The 23140-nt window shown below is 38.2% G+C and overlaps 1 protein-coding gene across 5 annotated transcripts in view; it reads left to right on the forward strand.

Moving 5' to 3' along the window:
- Nucleotides 1-23140, forward strand: part of REPS2 (RALBP1 associated Eps domain containing 2) — a 256055-nt gene that overhangs the window by 187622 nt on the left and 45293 nt on the right. For all 5 annotated transcript variants that reach the window (XM_027835347.1, XM_027835349.1, XM_027835351.1 and 2 more), the window contains 2 exons: nt 9032-9093; nt 11118-11210. In XM_027835347.1, coding sequence (XP_027691148.1) covers nt 9032-9093; nt 11118-11210 — 155 coding nt within the window. The remainder of the gene's footprint in view (nt 1-9031; nt 9094-11117; nt 11211-23140) is intronic.

Consider the following 23140-nt stretch of genomic DNA (forward strand, 5'->3'; position numbering starts at 1 on the left):
CTGGCTTTCTTGGGGGGAACGTACACAAGATGCATTTTAAAGTTTAATCTGTGTTATTAACATTTTTTCCATCTCATTAAGTCTAGGCAATCAACAAAACAATAAGTCAAGTCCTGATTTGTTGTAGTTGCTGATTTCTGAGTTATAAGTGCTCATGCTGAAAATTTTACAATCACCTTGAGTTTAGGCTGACTCCAGTACCTCACTGCTTATATTTAAAGAATCATATTTTAAAATATTGTCCAAGTGAAGGTCGCCTTTTCCCTTCCCCACAATGATAAGAATGTTAAAGTATTTAAGTATACAAAACAGATGAAAATTTGACACAACATTAATATTTTTGAGTGGGCATTCATGAAATGGCCTGTTGATCTATAGAATTTATATACATCGACTGTAGTTTTCCTATGACTATTTTAGCATAAAGCATTTTTTAATGTTCCTTTCAGCTTAATCTGTGGGGACTTTATCTTAGGGAATATTCTGCTTACTATTCCTTCCCTCCAAAAACTGCTAAGATGATTCCTCCCAAGTTTTAGTTCCTTTGTCTCAAAGTTTTTCCTTTTTTCTTTCCACGTGGCTGGTGAGAAGCCAGAAAAGATTTACAGATCTGTAGTATAACACTACATTAACTAATGTGACCTCCAATTAGAGAGGAATCATTTTTCCCTTCCTTTTCCCTTCCTTTTTTAACTCTTTACCCTTTTTGTAGCTAGTTTTAATAATAAATGTGTGTGGGCTCATGCTTATGTGTGTGTGTGTGTGTGTGTGTGTGCATGTGCACACACACACACACACACACACCATCATATACAAAATTTGTTTGATGACAGAACTTGGAGTTAAAAGATCAAGTTTACCAGAATATGAGTTTTAGAAACAGATTTAAACAGAACCTAAGACCATGATGTAAAGGAACCTCACCATGATGCTTATTAGGGTAATTGGAGGATTGAAAAATAGAATTGTATTAGCCACAATCAAGAGATGCCCAAATCTATAGACTCTTTTTTATTTTAAAGTGCTTACTGTTTAAAGATCACTGAGGCAGTCACGGTTTGGGACATCTGAGTTGGTATTTTGGATGAACCTTAAACTGAATCAGATGCCCAACATCCTCTAAATCAGGAATGAACTGAGAGGTCAGGTCAGGTCCAATTTTTCAATGCCCCTCCAAATGAGTGTGAATCTTTCCTTTTCCCCCAGACCCATCTTGGTCATCATTTAGGATGGCCTGAAGATGAACTTCTCTCCAGGATTAGGTAACAAGGCAACATCTATTCAAATACCTATTCTAGAATGAGCTAAAATGGGACAACTACAAGGAAGAAGACCTTGTGAGATTTGAACTGCTATTCATAGCTTTTCTTTTATCCCACAACTTTGACCAAGTTCCTTATGGACCAGAGTTTTGTTTTATACTTCTTTTCATCTCTTACAACACTCAGCGCAATACCTTAGACAGAGTAAAGAATAAATATTGATTGTTTGATTGAAAACTTTGAACGACTTTTGGTGGCCTATGGAAGAAAGTCTGGGTTCCTATATGCCAGTGATGCTTCTGAATGTCTGTACTTGCTCAGACAGCTTTATCAGCATATACAGTGAATCCTTCACTAAAGTCTAATTGAATCCTTCACTCATCAGTCCATCAATAAACATTTATGAAATACCTCATATGTGCCAGGCAGTATGCTAGGTGTTGGCATTACACAGACATAAAAGAAACAATTTTTGCTCCAAGGAGCTAACATTCTACTGGGGAAGCAAGATATGTATGTATAAGACTATACAAAATAAATATATACATGTACTGTAGTTTGTTTTGGGGGAGGACAGAGAGAGGGATGTGCTAGCAGCTGAGAGGATTGGGATATTTCTCAGATGGCATTTGAGCGGAGCTTTGGAGAAAACTACAGATTCTAGAAAGTAGAGGTGGATAGGATGAACATTTCTAATATGGGAAGATGCGGCATCTTATGTAGTCATCCTCTCTGTACTCCCACCTGCCCATACAGCTTTATCAACCTAACTTTGAATCATTCAATAAAGCCTAATTGTGCTAGATATCAAGATTACAAATCTAATCATTTAATGTCTTATACAAGAAGACCACTTTGACTGAAATACAAGGAGCATAGAGGGGGAGTAATGTATAATGAGATTAGAAAGATGGGTTTGGGGCCAGGTTGTGAAGGGCTTTAAATACTGAAAAGAAGAATTTGTACTTTATTTGATCTTGGTCTAATTGATCTACTCACAGTCCCCTAAATATACCTTTCACTTTCCAGCTTTGTCTCACACTCTTCCGCTTGCTTGGAAAACCTGTACTCCTTTCCACCAACATAAATCTTTTTCAGTCTTCAAAGTGAAGCTTAAATCCTACTTCCTTCACCTCTTCCAGGCCTTTCCTGACTACCCCAAACCAAGATGATATTTAGCACTAATTTATTACCGGTGTCCCTTATTTGACACTTCATCATCTTGCACGATGCCTGGCACCTAGTAGGTGTTTAATAAATGTTTGATGAATGCAGTTGAACCATATCCTGCCTGTATTTTATACTGACTACCTTTTGCCATTAATTTACCTTTCTGTGTATGGTAATCCTGAATGATAAACCCCTGGAAGATGAGGATCAAGTATAACATATTCTTGGTTTAAGAAGTGAACATACACTGAGGGGCTGGGAGAGGGGAGGGAAATAAGCATTTAAATAGTCCCTACTGTGTGCCAGACACTGTGCTAAGCAATTTAGAAATATTATCTCATTTGATCCTCACAATAACCCTGGGAGGCAGTTGAAATTATTCTCCTCATTTCACAGTTGAATGCATATTTTCACAGACAGAAGTTAAGTGACGTGCCCAGGGTCATGCTGACCCTTGTATCTGAGGACCAATTTGAACTCAGGTCTTCCTGATTCCAGGACCAGTGTTTTATCTGCTGTATTACTTAGCTGCCTCCAAGGACACTGTGTCTACCACGTTGCTTTGCAGATAGTAGGTAGTCAGCTCACTAGCATTTATTAAGCCCCATATGATGTACCAAACACTGTTGTAAGTCCTAGAAATACAAAGAAAGGTACTTAATAAAGACTTGTTGGTCGAAAATAAATCAGGATCTCAGTATTGAAGGGGACTCAGAAAGTACCACTCCATACCTGAACAAGACTTTTCTTGACAGCATCCCCAGCAAAAGAGTGTCCCATTCCTGGCTGGAAGGCACTTAATGATGAGAAGTCAACTCTGTCAAGGCAGCTCATTCTGCTTTTGTTGATGATTAAGAAGGTTTTCCTTACATCAAGCCCGAGTCTGCCCCTCTATGGCTTCCACCCATTGTTCCCAGCTCTACCTTTTGGGGCCAATCAGAACATGTTTATTTCTTCTTCCATTTAATAACCCTCCAGATCCTTAAAGATGGCGCCTTTTGCAGGCTAAACAATTGCTTCAACCAATATTTTTATGGCACATCTTGAGGTCTTTCAGCATCCTGGTTGCCCTGCACCAGACTTTTTCTAATTTATCATTATTTTTCCAAATATGTAGTGCCCAAATATGACAGCAGTACTCTAAACTAGGGCAGAATACAGTGGACCTCATCAACAGTAATCAGCAAACACTTATTATATGCCCACTTTGTGTCAGGCACAGTGCTGGGTGCTGTAAAATAAAGGCACAAAGCAGTTCCTTTCCCCAAAGGCTTATATTCTTGGGTTTAATGCTCCTGTCACTATGCTTACTGGACCTTGCTATGCTTTTATATTTGTCCTCCCTTACCTGTTCTAGCTTTGATCTCCTATATGCAGCTTTTAAAAATCTGAATTAGTGATTTCCCTGAACATCCCTGTAGATCTATTTAGACAACTCTCCACTTTTTTTTCCTCATCAGAATTGTTTCTCTTTGTGCATTCAGATTTTTATTCTTTAGAATGAAAGCTCTGACCTGGAATGACTTCCCTTGTAGAATTTTAGTCCATAGGATACTACCTCTTCATTCTCCAAAGCCTTTGAAATATATTCTCTCAAAATATAGAATGCACGTTAACCTATACACAACTTTCCTCTCCTTGGCCACAAATTCTAAGTGAGAGTGGGATTGTATCAATGCAAAGGTTCCCATCCTATTTATTTCAGCAACCAATTTCTTATTGGTGAGAATCACTTTTAGGAGAGGAGTTTTCTTCATCAAATCATTCGATTTTGAAACTCAAATCATCATTAAGGTAAGATAGGGCAGAGAGAGAGAGAGAGAGAGAGAGAGAAAGAAAGAGAAAACAGATACAGACAGAGAAGAGAGTAAGAGAATGAGAATAAGAATAAGAGTAGACTACACAGAATAATAGGATCATATATCTAGAACCTGAAGTGCCTTAGAGGGATTTGATTCCAAAGCATCATTTTACAGGTGAAGAAACTGAGGCCCAGAGAATTTAAATGATTTGTCCAAGGTAACACAGGTAATAAGTGTCAGAGTCAGAATTCCAACCTATGTCATGTTCCGTTTTTCAAATTCAGCATGTTTTTGACTGCCAAATAAATGTTCAAATAATTAAAGGTCCCCATGCTGTGCCAGACTTAGGACTGATTTCTTGGTTCTGTCTGGGTGGTCTGTAACATACTAAGGACTTCTGTTCAAATATTCTGTAGTATACCAAATGCTCTAAGGATTCAACTGAAATAGTGTGTATGATATTGCTGAAAATAACTAGGAGATGCAATTATTTTATATTCAGCAATCGATAATATGTAACGTCTTCTCAAGCAAAGATTCTGAGATGGCAACAAGTCTAAGATCCAAAGCTGAAAAAACAGACTTTTCATTTATCTATATAGTTCCACTCACATAGTACAGTAGATCTGACCATCAACAATGTTATTTTCAAATATGAAGTATAGTAGTATTTTAAAATTAAAAATGTTCAGGACAAATATATTCTTTTGATCCAGCTCTTGTTTAGGAATGCATATATTTGAAAATATTTTGTCAGTATTTTGGGCAACCAGGCCAGAAAAAAAATTGATCAATTACCTTTGTAATACTTAACTGAAACCATAGCAAGGACTTTGTACGATATGAAGAAATACCACACCAGGGTTGTGGCTTCTATGACTGATTCATAAAAGTTTCTATTTTCTACCAGCTAGATTTCAGTTTAGTATATAACAGTTTCTTTGACACCCTTGATATTTGGTCCCACATTAACTTAAACAAGTAAGTTTGAAATTGCTCCTATTCAACCCATTTTTGGAGAAGTTTTAGGAAAAGCACAGTAGTCTTCTGGTTGTAGTTTTGTTGATTTTCACATAGAACACAGGTCAAATTCTAGTGAATGATAGAACAAAATTGTTTGAATGCAATTCACTGTACTAATTTCTCTAGAGATCAATAAGTAAATAAAACAAGTGAACTTCCAACTACACTGAGAGGAATGAGCATCTAAAATTTATGTTGCATTTTGGAGAGGTGCAGAATAGATGGAATTAACCTGTTCAAGTTACAGGCAATTCAAGTACAAAGTCTGATCTTTCTGTTTTAGTCAGTCAGTAAGCATTTATTAAAAGGGTAGCTAGGTGGTGCAGTGGATAGAACACTGGCTTTGGAATCAGGAAGACTCATCTTCCCAAGTTCAACTTCAATGTTAGACACTAGCTGTGTTAGCTGTGTGACCCTGGGCAAATCACTTAACCCTGTTTGCCTCAGTTCCTCATCTCTAAAATGAGCTGGAGAAGGAAATGGCAAACCACTCTAATATTTTGCCAAGAAAACCCCAAAATGGGGTCACAAGTAATCGGACACAACTGAATTACAAGAACAAAAACATTCATTAAGCACCTACTATATGCCAGGCACTGAGCTAAGTACTAAGGATTAAAAAAAAAAAGCAAAAGATAGTCCTTGCTGTTAAGAAGCTCACACAGTCTAATGAGGGAGTCAACATGTAAATAGCTATGTTCAAACAAACCATGTGCAGGATAAATTGGAAATAATTAACAGAGAGAAGGCATTAACATTAAGGGGGATCAGGAAAGGCTTCATATAGACAGTGGGATTTTAACTGGGATTTGAAGGAAGCGAGGAGGTGGAAGAGGGAGAGTATTCCAGTTATGAAAGATACCCAGTCAAAATGGCCAGAGTTTGGAGATGGAGTGTTGTATGTGAAGAACAGCAAGGAGGCAAGTTACTGGATCACCACATATGTGGGGAATGAAGAAAGTGTAAGAAGGTTGGAAAAGTAGGAGGGGGCCAGGTTGTAAAAAGTTTGATCCTGGAGGGGTTATGGACCCACTGGAGTTTATTGAATAGGGAGGTGACATGGTCAGAACTGTGCTTTAGGAAGAACACTGTGACAGCCAAGTGGAGAATGAACTGGATTGAAGGAGATTCAAGGTAGGGAGACTCACCAACAGGCAACTGGAATGGTTCAGGTGTGAGATGATGAGGGCTTGTACCCGAGAGGTGGTGGCCATGTCACAGAAGGGAGCACAGTGAGAAATGAGATTCTATTTCTGCTTGCAATCTAAAAAGAAATGTAATTTTTTTTCATTTTGTCTATTACATCTTCAGAGCAGTGTTTAGTTACTTTTAGGTGTACTAAATATTTTAATTATCTTAAAAACTGTTGGCTCTGTTTTTTTGTGGTGGTTTTGTGCTTTAGCTGTTGATGGGGGTTGCATTTTTTGGTTTAGGGAATAGATTTTAAACAGTGAAGATACATGGTCTTTGTTGACGCTGGATGTTTTTACCATTGAAATTATTGTAGTGTTTGTTGTATTTTTTAAAGATTGATGAGTTATAAAGAAAATGAAAATATGTGATGTTCTCACTTGTTTAGCATTTTTTTAAAATAAAATTTTGCTTTAATATATAAATTACTCAAGTATAGTTGTTTGGACTTTTCCAAAGGACAAGCATTGGTTTGGGAAATGTTCAACAGAAGTGATTTAAAGACTGGGGCTTCAGAAGTCTATATTTGATAGGGGGCCCTTCGAGGTTAACTCCAAGTGACTTCCATCAACTCCACCTGATATGTACTTTTAAACTTAGGATTCTTCATTACAGATGCCTGTACAGAGCCTCAATACCCCTGCAGCTTGACCTTGTGAAGTGTTTCATGGATTTAACTAGAGACAGATTGAGAGAAATAATGGATGGGCCACATGTTCGGTACCATCTCAGGTCACTAGCTTGGAATGAAAGACTGAATTACATTACTCTGAGTTACATTAAGAAAGCGCCTCTCCCCCTCTTCCACTCCCCACCCCCCATTCCCTTGAGCTGTTCTGACTCAGTTTAGAGAAATACCTGCAAAAACTTAGGCATTAGTTTCCGTTAGGGCACTGGTGATTGTACATGTTACCAAATATGCTATATATTTTGTGAATCTCCTACACCTGAATAGAAAATTTTATTTTCCTCTGTTTTGCAAGTAAGATGATTTATCTTGCCCATATAAAAAAAGATTTTATATAACATTAAAATTGATTTTTATATTATTATACTGAGTTTTCATGTATCAGATTTATCTAGTACATGTATCATTTCTCAATTATTTAGTGACAGGTAAGGTATTATTCTTGATTTAGCTGAAGTTTATCTAAGTATGTTATATAACTTTTAAAAATCACCGTGTTAATGACTCAAATTTTTTTTTCTAAAAGTAGCTTTCATTTGGAATCAGATTATATCACATACACAAGTGTGCATGTGTGCATGTGTGTGTATGTTCAATATAAAATCATTTCCACAACTTATCCATGTTGGTAAGGATCATGGCTAACAAAGAAATTAAAATCTATAAGTAACCCAGCAAATATAATGATGATGATAGCTAACATTTATATACCACTTAAGCAAAATGCTTTCATGTATATTTCATTTGATCCTTACAACAACCCTGTGACTTAAATACTATTATCTTCATTTTACAGATGAAGAAACCAAAACAGCGTGACTTGTCCAGGGTCACACAGGTCAAGAATCAGAGGCAGGAGGGGCAGCTAGGTGGTGCAGAGCATAGAGCATCAGCCCTGGAGTCAGGAGGACCTGAGTTCTAATGCGTGGCCTCAGACACTTGACACTTACTAGCTGTGTGACCCTGGGCAAGTCACTTAACCCCAATTGCCTCACCAAAAAAAAAAAAAAAGTCAGAGACAGGATTCAAACTCAGGTCCTTCTGACCCTAAGTCCAATTCTCAATCTACTATGTCAAGGTTCCTCATAAAATATCACTTTAGTAATTAGTCTCAACTCTTCATTCCCTACTTCCAAATCTGTTACCCAGAACTCTTTATATTGAAGATTATATTATAGAATGGCAGCTAGGTGGCACAGTGCGTAGGGTGCCGGGCCTGAAGTCAGGAAGACTCATCTTCCTGAGTTAAAATCTGGCCTTAGATGCTGCCTAGCTGTGTGACCCTGGGCAAGTCACTTAGCACTGTTTGCCTTAGTTCCTCAGCTATAAAATGAGATGGAGAAGGAAATGGCAAACCACTCCAGTATCTTTTCCAAGAAAACCCCAAATGGGGTCACAAAAAGTCATACTGGACTGAAATGACTGAAGAAACTATTCAGGAATAAAAAAATTTACTTGTTTGAGTCCCACTCCTTTTGTTTTTCATGGTCTATTCCCTATCTTTATTTACATTTCAATGGCCAAAAAACAAGAGAAAGACAGAAAAGCAAGGGAGCTGTGTTATCCTGAAGTAAATGATAAACCCCTGAATAATAGCTGACTTCCTGAAATGTTTTGTTCCAGTCTCATGGCCTATGTGGTGCCATTCCACTCCTGCTTACTCTAAGTCTTTAAAAATAATTGCTTCAATAAATACTTGGATTTGGATGTCTGAATAAAGTGGGGGGAAATGGTTAGAAATAAGTATCCTAGTGTTTAATTTTTTTAAAGAACAGAGTAGATCAACATTTGTATTATACATTTAAAACATTTCAAGTATTTCTTGTTACAGACAAGAGTTCTTTATCCCTTAAAAGAAATTACAATAATATATTATGATTTGTTTGTTTTTTCAGCTGCTAAACCAGGACTGTTACCTCCACCCCCGGCTCTTCCTCCCAGACCTTTTGTGTCACAGGTAGGAACCAAGTTTGATCCCAGTAATTTTGACATGAATGTTTTTTTTATTGCTGACAGCCCTATGCACACAGTTGTTTGATTTACACAAATGAATTAGGCAGATTTTCATGTGGATGACAAGTCATATAGTCTGCAAAAAAATCAGGCTTTTATTATCCTTCAAAGGTGAGTTAGTTACTCAACAGACTATCAAATAAGTGACTTTGTCCTTTGGACAAATCTCTGGCTATACAAGTTTGCTTTCCAGCAGATTTGCTGCAGTTCTAGCCCAAAGGCACAGGGTGGGAGCACGGTGGGGAGGCGTGATGTACCTAACAGGACTGGGCTACTCCATCAGAGCATGAAAGAGAATCTGTTTGTCCTGAAATCTTTCCACCTATGGCTAAGCAGCAGGGATGAAGCTGGTTGGCTGAAATCGAGTGGTCCTCAGCGTGATACTAGGTTGGTATTGGATAGTCCCAGTACAGCCTTACAATTCTGTAGTGTCCTAAGAACAAAATGGCAAGGTGGCAGAGAAAAACAAAATGTCAAGGCGGCAAGAATCAACCTCATTGACATGCATGTCTATGCTGCTTCATCAAATCACCACTCCCCTGCTGATTAGAAGCAAGGGTGCAATAAATTTAGAGAGTGTGTTATGGGGCCTCCCTTTTATCAAGTCTACTGATGAGAGATGTTAACACGGCAGTTTCTATAATTGTTTTATTCCACATTAACTTATAGGAATGAAAATTATCTTAGTTCCCTCTGCAAGAATGCCCTTCTTTATGTCTTATTCTCACTTCTACCACTGAAATATACCAATTTTCACTTCTCCATAAGTATTTTGTGGCAAATGTTAGGGAATCTTTCACCAGGAAGGGTCCAGATTTCTGTCTTGTGACATTCCATAGCTCTAAGGTGTTATTTTACTTGGGACAAATAGTTGATTTCAAATTAAGGTGAACAATTTCATGACCAGCTAAGTTACCTAATCCTAACCCATCTACCCCCTCAGAAAGTTGAAGTATTTGTTTCAAATTGAAGGATAATAAGATACCTGGAAAGCCTAGTTGAAAGTATGTCTTCCTGACTCAAGAACAAGTCAGAAATCCTTTTAATTACTGTCAACATATCCACCTAATGGCTTTCACTAGTCTTCATTCAACCAGATTGAGTGTCTACTATATATCTAAATGCTATACTTATCTTCTAGGCCAGTGGTGTCAAACTCAAATAGAAATGGAATTCCATGGGCTTAATCTTGACTTGGAAAATCATGAATTAACAGTATCTGTGTTTGATTTTATTTTTGTTTATTTCGTTAAATGTTTTCCAATTACATTTTAAGCTTGGTGTGAGCAGCCCTCAAGTTTGACACTTCACATTGGAACTGCCTCAGAACCAAATTTTTATCTCTAGATTTAAAGGCTTTACCAACATCAGGCAAGGATCTGGACTACTAAGTGGAAATTGAGGAGGGGCAACATGGTATAATGGATAGAGCATAGGAGTTGTACCCAGGAAGATCAGAGTTCAAATCTGACCTTAGACATTTATTAGCTGTTTGACCCTGGGGAAAGTCACTTAACCTCTCTTGACCTCAGTTTCTTCCTCTGTAAAATGAGGGGTATTGAATTTAATGGTCTCTCAAGACCCTTCCACTTCTAAATCTTTCATCCTAAGATCCTAATTCCAGTAAGAAATTGGGATTTTGTCAGTCCAAACCAGATGGGATCCTAGAGTTCAGAGTTATTCTCACATACCATTTTTTTAGTGACTACTCTCCAGAATCCAAACCTGATAATTAGTAGCTAATGCTTTCTATCAACATGAAGGCACACAGAGAAAACTGGTCTCTAAAAAAGCATTCATAATGAGCCTCACTTTTCTATACTCTGTCTCCTGCTCTGCATTCTGCTGCTGCTATCTGAAGTCTTTGATCACTTGGCTTGAGCCTTCCACCATTGAAGTAGAATTTGTTACTCTTATTTGTGTAGCGAGAAGGAAAGATTTTCATAAGTTTTCTTGTTTGTCTATCAGGTTTTACACCATAACACAAGCAATGACTCCGTCAGCCAACCCAAACCTCCAGGCCAGCTGCCAAGCTATAGTGATTTCAGACTTCTGGAGCAGGTAGGTAACAAAGACAAACATAGATAGGCCATTATTACATCTCTTTCTGTGCCTTTTCTTTAAAAAAAAAATTGTTTTCAATTAACGACAATTTGTTTTCTCTTCCTCCTTCCCCACCCATGAAAAGATAAACAAAAAAATTCTTGTAACAAATATGCAAGACGTGTAAAACATATGTAAAACAAATTCCCGTGTTGTTTATGATTCTGTGTGTATTGTATGTGTGTGTGTCTGATTCTGTACTGTGAGAGTCTATCATATCTTTTTTAGAAGGTGGATGGGTTTGAACTTTGGAATTGATTGCATGACATAGGAGATGTTGGCGAAGGACCAGTGTGCCTGCATCAAAGAAGGCTCTGTGCTCTGTGGGCAAAGCAGTAGCTTGAAAGTAACAGGAGATGCACAAATTTAGAGACATCCCCACCCCAAATGTTCATATGGGCTATTTGTGCCTGACCTATGGTACAGCTCATATTGGTCTGATCAGCCATAGTCTGACACATTGTACCTTGACGCCAACATAATGATGTCATTTTGGTCCTCTTTGAGAACGAAGGATAACAACCTAACCTAACCTAACCTAACCTTTAGAAGATGGGTAACCTGTTTCATCATCAGTCCTTTCCAATCATGGTTGGTCATTGCATTAATCAGTTTTTATGATTCTCTCGAAGTTGTTTGTCTTCACAGTGGTATTATTGTTGTATACGTTGTTTTCCCGATTCTACTCACTTCACTCTGTATCTGTATCAGTTCATGCAAATCTTCCCAGGTTTCTCTAAACGCTTCTGCCATTTCTTATGGCACAATAGTGTTCTGTTATATTCATTAACTATAACTTGTTCAGCTGTTCCTCAACTGATGAGCATCTCTTAACTTCTAGTTCTTTGCCACTACAAAAAGAGGTGCTATAAATATTTTTTGTACATAAAGTTCCTTTTCCTCTGGTATCTTTTGGGTATACAGGACCAGTGGTGGTATGCCTGAGTCAAAGGGTTCTCTAGCACTTTTTTGCCCCACAATTTCCTTGAGGAGGGAATTACTATGTAATGTATTATGTAATCTAGTACTATGTACTATGTACCATGTAAATCTAGTACTATGAAATCTAATTTTTGTGTTATAGTCCATCGTGTACTGAAAATGATGATAAAATTGCCTTTTGGAAGAAATTCTCAAATATATATGTATGATTCTCCTTGAGGACTCTTATAGAGGCTGGTGCATTCTACCTCATTCTTAAAGATACTGAGAACAATAATCCATAGCCTCCCTTAAGTGTAGCCCTTAGGCTCTATTATACAAATGTAAGCTAATACAGCATTACGTAAATATAATCTATTATTTTCATCACCTAATTTCTTTAATACTGGAATTAGTTAAATTTTGTATCTTTTCTAAATTGGTTGTTCTAATAGTCAGTCAACAAGTACTCATATGCCAGAACTGTGCTGAGCACTCGGGGATACAAAGAAAGGCAAAAACATAAAAGTCCCTGCTTTCAAGGAGCTCACATTCTATTGAAAGAGACATCATGCAGATAACTGTGTACATATAAGATATATACAGTGTAAACAGAAGTTTGTCTCAGAGGGAAGGGACTAGCAAAGCTATTAAAACCTAGATATTTCTCTTGGAACAGTTAAAAATGAGAAAGAAAGTTTAACTACTTTTTTAGCTGTCTTTGAAGTTTCCACTGGAACTTGCTTCTTGGAGGCTGATTATCCGGTTGGTGGATCATCAAAGCCCTCTCCTTCTTCCAGCTTCCCACTTTAATACCATTCACTGTTTAACAGTCCAGTCTCATTATAAAGAAATCCAGGGGATTACGCAGATTCTGCTGTTGCTCTGGAATTTTTACACATGAAGTGCTCCTTGACATAAGTGGCCAATCAATCAAGTCTTAGACATCTTTCTTTCTTTTTTTTTTTTGAAGAAAAATTGATGTGGAGCTATTTATTATAGAGGAATATGAACTGTCATGCCTACATTAGAAAGTAGACCTTGTTTGAAAAAAGAAAACCAGGTGAAATTAAAGCCATCAGGTTTTTTTTCCTTCTTCTTTAGCAGCTCACAGAAAAGATTTTGGAGCAGAGAAAGAAGCAGACACAAATGGTGAAAAATGTCAGTTTTCAGATCAGCTATGGATTTCATTTTCTTGGTTCCCAGTCTCTGGTATTATGCAGGATGGGCACAACTCAGATGTTCTAAGTGAAGAGAATGTGTCACTTACAAGATGTAGTCCTTTAAGGCTTTGGCCAAGCAGCAAAATGAATCAGAGATTTGTGCATGCATGATATAGAAATGCATTTGTGTGTTTTCAGATATATCTATTCATATTTATGTACCCATATAGGATATGATCAAATGAGATAACACATATGCAACTCTATATATGACTCTGCAAATCTTGAAGGACTGTATAAAATGCTAGCTGTTATTATCATGTGCATGTGTACTTGCATGTTCTACAAATATCTGGATACTTTTACCCATTATCCCCTATACAAAGTGAAAATGAACTAGTAAGTGAGATAAGATGTATAGGTTTTCAATATAAAATAGAATTTAACTGAACCCTAAATATACAAGCACAGCTGTAGTCAGCATCTGGATTAAGTTACCAAAGTGGGAACCCTTGGTTTAAAAAACATGAATAAATTCAATAGAGGCCCATCTGCTTTTGAACTGGAAGGAGGGTAACAAGGAACCCAAGTGAAAAAAAAGTAGACACTATGTGCTTAGCATTACTCTACTGGAAAACTTTCTGTACTCTTTCTTACAGGGCTATCTAATAATCATAATAGCTAGAATTTATATAGCACTTTAAGGTTTGCAAAGTAATTTACTCATTTGATCTCATTTGATCCTCACAACAATCCTGAGAATTAGATACTTTTATTCCCATTTTACAGTTGAGGAAATTGAGGCAGATAGAGGTTAAGTGACTTGCCCAAGGTCGTACAGTTAAATGTCTAAGGCCATGTTTGAACTTGAGTCTTCCTAACTCCAAGTCTTTCTCCATGTATTGCATCTAGAAAGTAAATTGAAGAGCTTCAGTCTTTAAGGCAGTTGGTTAGAACAGTTGCCAAATGATACATATGTGTGGATTTCACAAGAGTGGGAATCATATAGTAGTGGGAGACAAAGAGTTTGCAAGTACTTAGAAAGGGAAATAGTGATTACTAGGAGCCAATAAGAGTTCTTCAAGAATAAGTCTCGACAGGATGGTGACTTGTACTTGTAATTCCTGCTACTGGGGAGATTGAGGCTGATGGATTGCTTGAGGTTAGAATTTCTGAGCTGTAGTGTACTAAGCCAATCCAGTGTCTCTCTCAGTATAGTACCTCTGAGAGCAGAGGTTTCTCAGGCTCCTTTAGGATGAGTGAACTGGCTTAAGTTAGGAGCGGAGGAGGTCAAAGCTGTCTTGCAGATCAGCAGTGGGATCAGACCCATGAAAGGCTACTATATTTCTAGCCTGGACAAGATAACAAGACACAGTCTCAAAAGGAAAAAAAAAAGGAGGAGAAACTAAGATGGTAGAATGAAGTTAACAATTTTGTTGAGCTCTACCAACCCACCTCTCTAAACAAAACTTTAAAAAGTGCCTCATACTGAATTCTAAGTGAGATAACCAACAAAAAGTCACAGTGAGACATTTTTCTAACCCAGAGCGGCTTAGAAGAACAGAAAGAGGTTTGTAGATACTGGGGTGGGAACTGGTCTGGAGCAAGGCCTGACAGAAGTGCCATGGGCTGTAGGCATCAGTGGTAGTGGTGGCAGCACTGGCAACAGCCAGTGGCCAGGTTGGTAAGGAGACTGGATACCTGGTCAGAAAGAGATTCCAGGTAAACCCTTCAGTTAGCACTGGGTACAGGATCAAGTGCCATTTGGCAGTGCCATTGCCTAGTACCAGGGTGAAGGGGAGCAGTTATGGTTGAGGTATCAAGAAACAGGGGCCCAACCTGGGTAGGGACCAGAGTGCAGACCAGGAAGGCAATGAACAGACTGCACCTAGGACCATACCACTCTGGAAACTCTGAAAACTTAAAGCCCCCAAGCCTAACTGAGAAAACAGAAATACATAGAAGCTTGAAGCTCAGAACAGTCATCTCCCCCCAGAGGTAAGCAGAGCCCAAGTTAAGAAATAGTTTAGGAAAATTAGCAAACAATAAAAAAAAAAGAACCTAAGCACAAACACTTCTGTGGTGACTGAGAAGCTCAATACACAAACTCACAATAAGACAGCAGTGTGAAAACAGGTACAAACAAAGCCTTGAAGAAAAATGCAATTTGGACACAAGCCCAACAAGAATTTCTAGAAGAGCTAAAGGAAGAGATTTTTTTAAAAAGAGCAAAAAAAAAATTAAAAATAAAATAAAAGTGGTAGAGGAAAAATTGGAAAAAGAAATGAGAGCGATGCAAGAAAATTATGAGAAGAGAATTAACAGCTTAGTAAAAGAAACACAAAAAAATTGAAGAAAATATAATGCCTTCAAAATCAGAATTGGCCAATTCTGGTAAGAGGCACAAAACCTCACTGAAGAAAATCATGCCTTAAAAAATTAAGATTGGTCAAGTGGAAGCTAATGACTTCATGAGACATCAAGAAACAATAAAAGAAAGTAAAAAGATTGAAAAAATAGAAGAAAATGTGAAATATCTCATCAGAAAAACAACTGATGTGGAAAATAGATCAAGGAATTATTAAGAATTATTGGAGTATCTCAGGAGAAAAAAAGAAAACAAATCTTGTTAGGCTAACTTTATTTGCCTTTTTTTTTAAATGCTTTATTAACCAGGTAGATTGGGGAAAAAATGGAGATAATGTATCTTTGCTGAATTTCAGAAAGGCATTTGAAAATCTTTTTGTTTGTTTTTTGTTTTTGGCGAGGCAATTGGGGTTAAGTGACTTGACCAGGGTCACACAGCTAGTAAGTGTCAAGTGTCTGGTTTGAGACTGGATTTGAACTCAGGTCCTCCTGACTCCAGGGCCAGTGCTCTATCCATTGCACCACCTAGCTGCCCCTTGACAGTCTTTTAAGATATCCTTTTGGATGAGACCTAGAAATGTGGGCTGGATGATAGGTAAATTTGTAACTGTTTGGATAACTAGATAATACCCCCCCCCAAAAAAAGCAAATTAATGGATTGAAATTAACTTGGAAGGCACTTTTTTTTTTTTTTTGCTAGGCATTGGGGTTATGTGACTTGCCCAGGGTCACACAGCTAGTAAGTGTTATGTGTCTGAGACCAGATTTGAACTCAGGTCTTCCTGAATCCAGGGCTGGTGCTCTATCTACTGTGCCACCTAGCTGCCTCTTGGAAGGCACTCTTGAGTTTAGTGACTTGGATGAAGACATAGGTTATATTTGAAAATGATCCATAGCTGAGAAGGATTGCTTTACTCATGAGGTATTTTATGTTTTCATCTATTTTTTCATTTTTTTGTTTTCTGTTTGACTGATTCTTGCTCTCTCATAGAGTCATTAGTTTCTATTTGTTCAATTCTAATTTTTAACATATTGTTTTCTTCTGTTAGATTTTGTACTTTCTTCTCCAATTGATCAATTGTATTTTTAAGGGATTTTTTTTCTTCAGTGTACTTTTTTTCCAGTTGGCCAATTGTACTTTTTAAGGACTCCTCTACCTCTCTCATTTGACTTTGAAAATCCTTCTTGAGCTCTTCTAAGAAGGCTTTTTGGGCTTCAGACCAATTCATATTCCCTTTTGAGGTTGCAGATGTGGGTTGGATGACAGTGTTGTCCTCTTCAGAATTTCTGTCTTGATCTTCACTCTCCTCATAATAAGAATCTATCATATTTTTCTTTTTACTCATGGTGTTTCTTTATTCCCTGGCCTTTGAAGAGATTAAGCTCTCCTGCTGGGGAGCAGAGGGCACTGATCCAAGCTTCTTGTGTTGGGAGCCTAGGTTTTGGTTACTGGCTTTGGGAGCTGAGGCCTCTTATGTTGGCAATTGGAGGCTGTAGGGTTCTGGCAGCTTGTCTGGAGTTGGGCTGGAATCAGCAAGGCTGGAACTTTCAGGTAAATCTAGGTTGCCTGCTTTTCCTTTCCTTTAGCTTTGTTTAGCTCCTTTTAGATAAATGCTGCCAGGTGTTTATGTGCCTGGGGCCCCTTGCAGTGCTGCCTCCCTTAGTTCTGTTGAGGCACTGGGAGACTCCTTTCCTGTAGAATGCCGAGGCACCTGGTGGTTTTCTGAGCTGGTTTCCACCAGTTCCCCCCGCCCTCACTGAGGCATTCGGAAGTCCAGCTATTGGTGTTTGCCTGCTCGACCACCTGGGCTTCGGGATGTCCTCCTGGTTGGCAGTTGGAGGCTGTAGAGTTCTGACAGCTTACATCGTGTTGGACTGAAGTCAGCAAGGCTGGAACTTGTTGGCACCTCTAGGTTGTTTTCTTCAGCGCCTTTCAGATGAATGCTGCAGGGTGCTTATCTGCCTGGGGCCCCTTGTAGTGGTGCTTCCCTTATTTTTGCTGAGGCACTGGGAGACCTGTTTGCTGTATGCCAAGGCACCAGAATCTCCTCCTGGTGTACTAACGTGGGTCTTTCCACTAACTGGCTGGGCGACTCCCGGTTCCGTCCTGCTCCCCTTCCCCCAGGGTAAGAGGGGCCTTTCCCTTTAATCCCTCTAGCTACCTGGGCTGCTGCACTGCTGCACCCCGTCTTTCTTCTGGTTCAGTTGCTCCAGGGTTTTTTCTGGGGTGATATTTTCTGGGTTTTCAGAGGTTGATAGGGCAGGGTGAGAGTGACTACCTTTTTACTCCGCCATCTTGGCTCCCGGAAGCAGAAGTTGCTGAGAAGGATTGCTAATCCATTAAATGATGAATTCAGAATCCAGAGTTTTGAAAGGCTGGGAAATGGGAGAAATCCAACAAGTTAAAATTGAGTAAGTGTAAATTTTGCTTAGGTTAAAGATATCAGTAGCTCAATAAGTGGGTTAAAGAGATACAGCTAGACCGAAATTCATGTAAGAAAGATCTGAAAGACTTTTCATTAACTGCAACTCCATATGAGCCAGCAGGGTGATGTGATAACCTGCATTAGCAGAAGTTTGGGCCCAAGAAAGGTACTTGTGTACCTCAGGCAAGGTTTAGAAATTTTTTACATTAATGGTTGCCAAATATTTTCAGCTTTTTCTATGCTACCACAAAATACTCATGGGCCACAGAAGGTAGAATTTTCTGACATTAAAAATATTACATTTGTAAAAAGTAACATTAAAAAGTATATCATGGTTCATATTAGTCAGTTGCCAGAGAAATATCATCATTATCATCATCATCAATATCATTTACAAGGCACTTTAAAATTGTCAAAACACTTTACATATGATATCTAATTTGATCTTCACAATAATCCCTGTGAGGTAGGTGCTATTATTATTCTCATTTTTGCGGATGAAGAAACTGAGGCTGAGCAAGGTGAAGTGAAACTCATCCAGGGTCACACTAGCTGAGGCAGGATTTGAAGCTGCGTCTTCTTGACTCCTAGTCCAGTCTTCAGGTCACTGTTTCACCTACCTGCCCTAGTCCTGGCCCAGAAAAGGGAGTGAGGTACTCTTTGCTGGTCAAACCACAAGTAGAGTGCTGAGGCCATTTTGAGGTGCTACATTTTAGAGGAGCATTGATAAACTGAAGGTAGAACTTCATAAAAAGTTAAGTTGTCATGGAAGAGAATGTATTTGAGTTGGGCTTTAAAGAATAGATAGGAATTTAATAAGCAAAGAAAAGGAGAAAGGACATACTGCAGGTATTAAGAATAGTACAGAAGAAGGAAAGAAAGTCATGTGTGAGTAGCAGAACGTGATCCACTATGGCTGGAAATTCAAGTGCTTGGAGTATAGCCACATGTGAAAACGCTGGAAAGTTGTAGTACTATCTTTTAAAAAGAGACTTAAGGAATTAATGAAAAGAAAGGCAAGGGAAAGTGGCCTAGCTATACTAGATTTTAAATTGTATTATAAAGCAGTAATCATCAAAACATATTGGTACTGGCTAAGAAATAGAGTAATGGACCAGTGGAATAGGTTAGGTACACAAAATGCAGTAGTCAATGACTATAGTAATCTACTGTAAACCCAAAGGCTCCAGCTTCTGGGATGAGAACTTACTGTTTGACAAAAACTGCTGGGAAAACTGGAAAAGAGTATGGCAGAAACTAGGCATAGACCAACATCTCATACTGTATACCAAAACAGTCAAAATGAATACACGATTTAGATAAAGGCTGATACTATAAGCAAACTGGGAGAGCAGGGAATAGTTTACCTGTCAGATTTATGGAGAATAGAAGAATTTATGACCAAACACGAGATAGAGAACATTATGAAATGCAAAATGAATAATTTTGATTACATTAAATCGAAAAGTTTTTGCACAAAGTCAATGCAACCAAGATTAGGAAGGAAGCAGAAAACTGGAAAAGAATTTTTCACAACCAGTGTCTCTGATAAGGGCCTCATTTCTACAATATATAGAGAACTGAGTCAAATTTCTAAGAATTCAAGTCATTCCCCAGTGGTTAATGGTCAAAGGATATGAACAGGCAGTTTTCAGAGCAAGAAATTAAAGCTATCAGTAGTCATATGAAAAAATGCTCTAAATCACCATTGATTAGAGAAATGCAAATCAAAACAACTCTGAACAACCACATCACACCTATCAGATTGGCTAAAATGACAAAATAGGAAAATGATAAATGCTGGAGAAGATGTGGGAAAATTTGAACACTAATGCATTGTTGGTAGAGTTGTAAAATGATCCAACCATTTTGGAGAGCAATTTGGTATGCCCAAAGGGCTATAAAAATGTGCATACCCTTTGACCCAGCAATAGCACTTCTAGGGCTGTATCCCAAAGAGTTCATGCAAATGGGAAAAAGACCCACATGTACAAAAATATTCATAGCAGCTCTTTGTGTGGTGGCAAAGAATTGGAAATTGAGGGGATGCCTATCAGTTGGGGAATGGCTGAACAAATTGTGGTATATGAATGTAGTGGAATACTATTTTACTGTAAGAAATGATGAGCAGGCGGACTTTAGAAAAATCTGGACTTACATGAACTGATGCTGAGTGAAGTGAGCAGAACCAGGAGAACATTGTACACAGAACAGCCATCTTGTGCATTGACTAACTTTGATAGACTTATCTCTTCTTAGCAATGCAAGGATCTAAGACAACTCCAAAACACTCGTGATGGAAAATGCTGTCCACATTCAGAGAAAGAACTATGGAGTCTGAATGCAGATTGAAGCATACTATTTTCTGGATTTTTTTTTTGTTTGTTTCTTCTTTCTCATGATTTCTCTCATTGGTTCTAATTCTTTTTTGCAACATGACTAATGTGAAAATAGGTTTAATATGAATGTATATGTTGAGCCTGTATCAATTTACGTGACGTCTTGCAGTGGAGGGAGGGGAGAGATGGGGAGAAAATTTGGAACTCAAAATTTTATGGAAGTGAGTGTTGAAAATTAAAAATAAATAAATTAATTAAAAAATAAAAGAGACTGAATGTCCAGAAAAGGAATTTAAATTATATTTGGTGTCAATAGGGAGTCACTGAAGATTTTTGAGCAGAAGAGGGACATTCTTCTATGTAAGAAATATTTTTCTGGCAGTGATATAAAGGACAACTTAGAAGTAAGTAAAAGTAGAGGTGTCAGCCTATTAGGAAACTATTACAATAGTGTAGGTACTAGTAGTATCAGTGGAAATAGAGAGGAAAAGAAGTGATTATAGAAGTAAGATTCATATAATAATGTTTTAAGAATTACAAAGCATTTTACATATGCTATCTCACTGGACAGAACAAAGTGTTATCAGAATTCAGAGGAAAGAAATATTAAATCTGATTAGGGGATTGAGATAAGAGTTCTTGGAGAAGAAAGATTTAAGATACATCTTGATGGGTAGGATTTTAACAGGTAGAGATGATGGAGGAAGGGCATTTCAGGCATAGGGATGTGCAAACAAAGGTAAAAACATGAAGGGTTCATTCAAGGAATGGAGTGAGTATGTGTAGGAATATAAAGACAAATAAAATTAGAAATGTGGTTTGAGGCTATATAATAGAAGGCATCTAATTGCCATGCCTTTTTCAGTAGCTAGTGGGGAGCCATTGAAAGTTTTTCTGTTCTTTGGAAAGATTCAAGGTGGTGTGGTAGGATGAATTAAAGTGAGGAGACACTGGAGGTCAAAAAACTAATTAAAGGTAATGTGAAATGGTGCTAGAAAGGTAGGGCAAAATCAGATTTGGAGATTCTGGCCAGTTAGACAAATGGGCTTAAGCTTTCCTTGGTAGGTAGTAGGTAGCCACTGATGATTTCTGAGCAGAGATATAAGTCATTCAGTCAATCAACAAGCATTTATTTAAATGGCCACTATGTGTCAGGCACTGTGCTAATAGATACAAATAAAATAAAAATTTTATTTGGGATTGCATTGGGATTATATAGAGATACAAATAAAAAGAATGAAAAAATTCTACTTTCAAGAAGTTTACCTTCTTTTAGGGGAGACAATTGTATTCTGTACATGGATCTCTCTCTATAGACACACAATAAATACATATAGAATAAATACAAGTTAGGTATACACAGAGTAGTTATGGAGAGGAGGCCCTGTGGTTAGGGAGATTCAGGAGAGACTTTGTGTGGAAGATGATGCTTGAACCAAATCTTGAAGGAGGCAAGGGATTCTGTGAGGTAGAGGTGAAGAAGGATGCATTCTAGACATGATGGATGGCCACTGCAAAGGCATGGAGATAGAAGAACAGAAAAACAACCAGTACAGCTGGATCAGAGGGTTCAGGAAAGGAGCTAATGTATAATTAGTCTGGAAAGATACGTTGGGCCAGTGAAGGGTTTTAAAGGCTAAACAGCAGAGTATATATTTTATCTGAGTTAATAGGAAGCACCTGGAATTTATTCAGCAGGCCAGGGACGTGGTCAACTTTGCACATAAAGAAAATCACTTTGGCAGCTGACCGGATATGTGTGGAAGGATGATTGTTTTGGCAATGAAGGTGTTAACTATTGTGGTAGCAGTGGGAATGGAAAGGTATTAACAAATGTAAGAGATGTTGCTGAGGTAGAATCAGTCATGCTTACAAAGTGGTTGAATGTGGGGTCAAGGGAGTAGGAGGAATTAAAGATGGTGCTAAGATTTTAAGACTGACTCACTGGGACACTCAGTTGTACTATGGAAGTCAGGGGGATAAAGTGTTGGGGGGAAGTGGTGGTTTTGGATGTGTTGATTTTTGTTTCAGAGGTGGGGAACCTGCAGCCTCAAGGCCACATGTGGCCCTCTAGGTCTTCAAGTGTGGCCCTTTGACTGAATCCAAACTTCACAGAACAGTTCCCCTTAATAAAAGGATTTGTTCTGTAAAACTTGGACTCAGTCAAAAGGCTGCACCCAAGGACCTAGAAGGCCACATGTGGCCTCGAGGCCGCAGGTTCCCCACCTCTGGAAGTAGAGATGGCCATGAAGCAGTTGACGATAGAGGCTTGGAACTCAAGAAAAAACTCAGGGTTGGATATTAAGATTTGGGAAGCATCTGCATACATAGATGTGATCATTAAAACCAGAGGAGTGAATGACTTTGTGTCAGTAATGAGCGTAAGGCAAGAAGAGAAGAGAGCCAAATACAGACTTTTGGGAAATACCTGTATTTTTAATGCTAAGCAAGAGAATAGTGCAAAGGGAGAAGGAATATTCATTCAGTCAATCAATAAACATTTATTAAGTACTTTGTGTCAGGTAGATCAAATTTGACCTCATATACTTAGTAGCTATGTATCCCTGGGCAAGTCACTTAACCCATATTTGCCTCTATTCCTCTTATGTTAAAATGGGGACACACTGGAGAAGGAAATGGCAAACCACTCCAGTATCTTTGCCAAGAAAATT

Source organism: Vombatus ursinus, unplaced genomic scaffold (genome assembly GCF_900497805.2).
Source record: "Vombatus ursinus unplaced genomic scaffold, bare-nosed wombat genome assembly UNPS02014814.1, whole genome shotgun sequence".
Lineage (NCBI taxonomy): Eukaryota > Metazoa > Chordata > Mammalia > Diprotodontia > Vombatidae > Vombatus > Vombatus ursinus.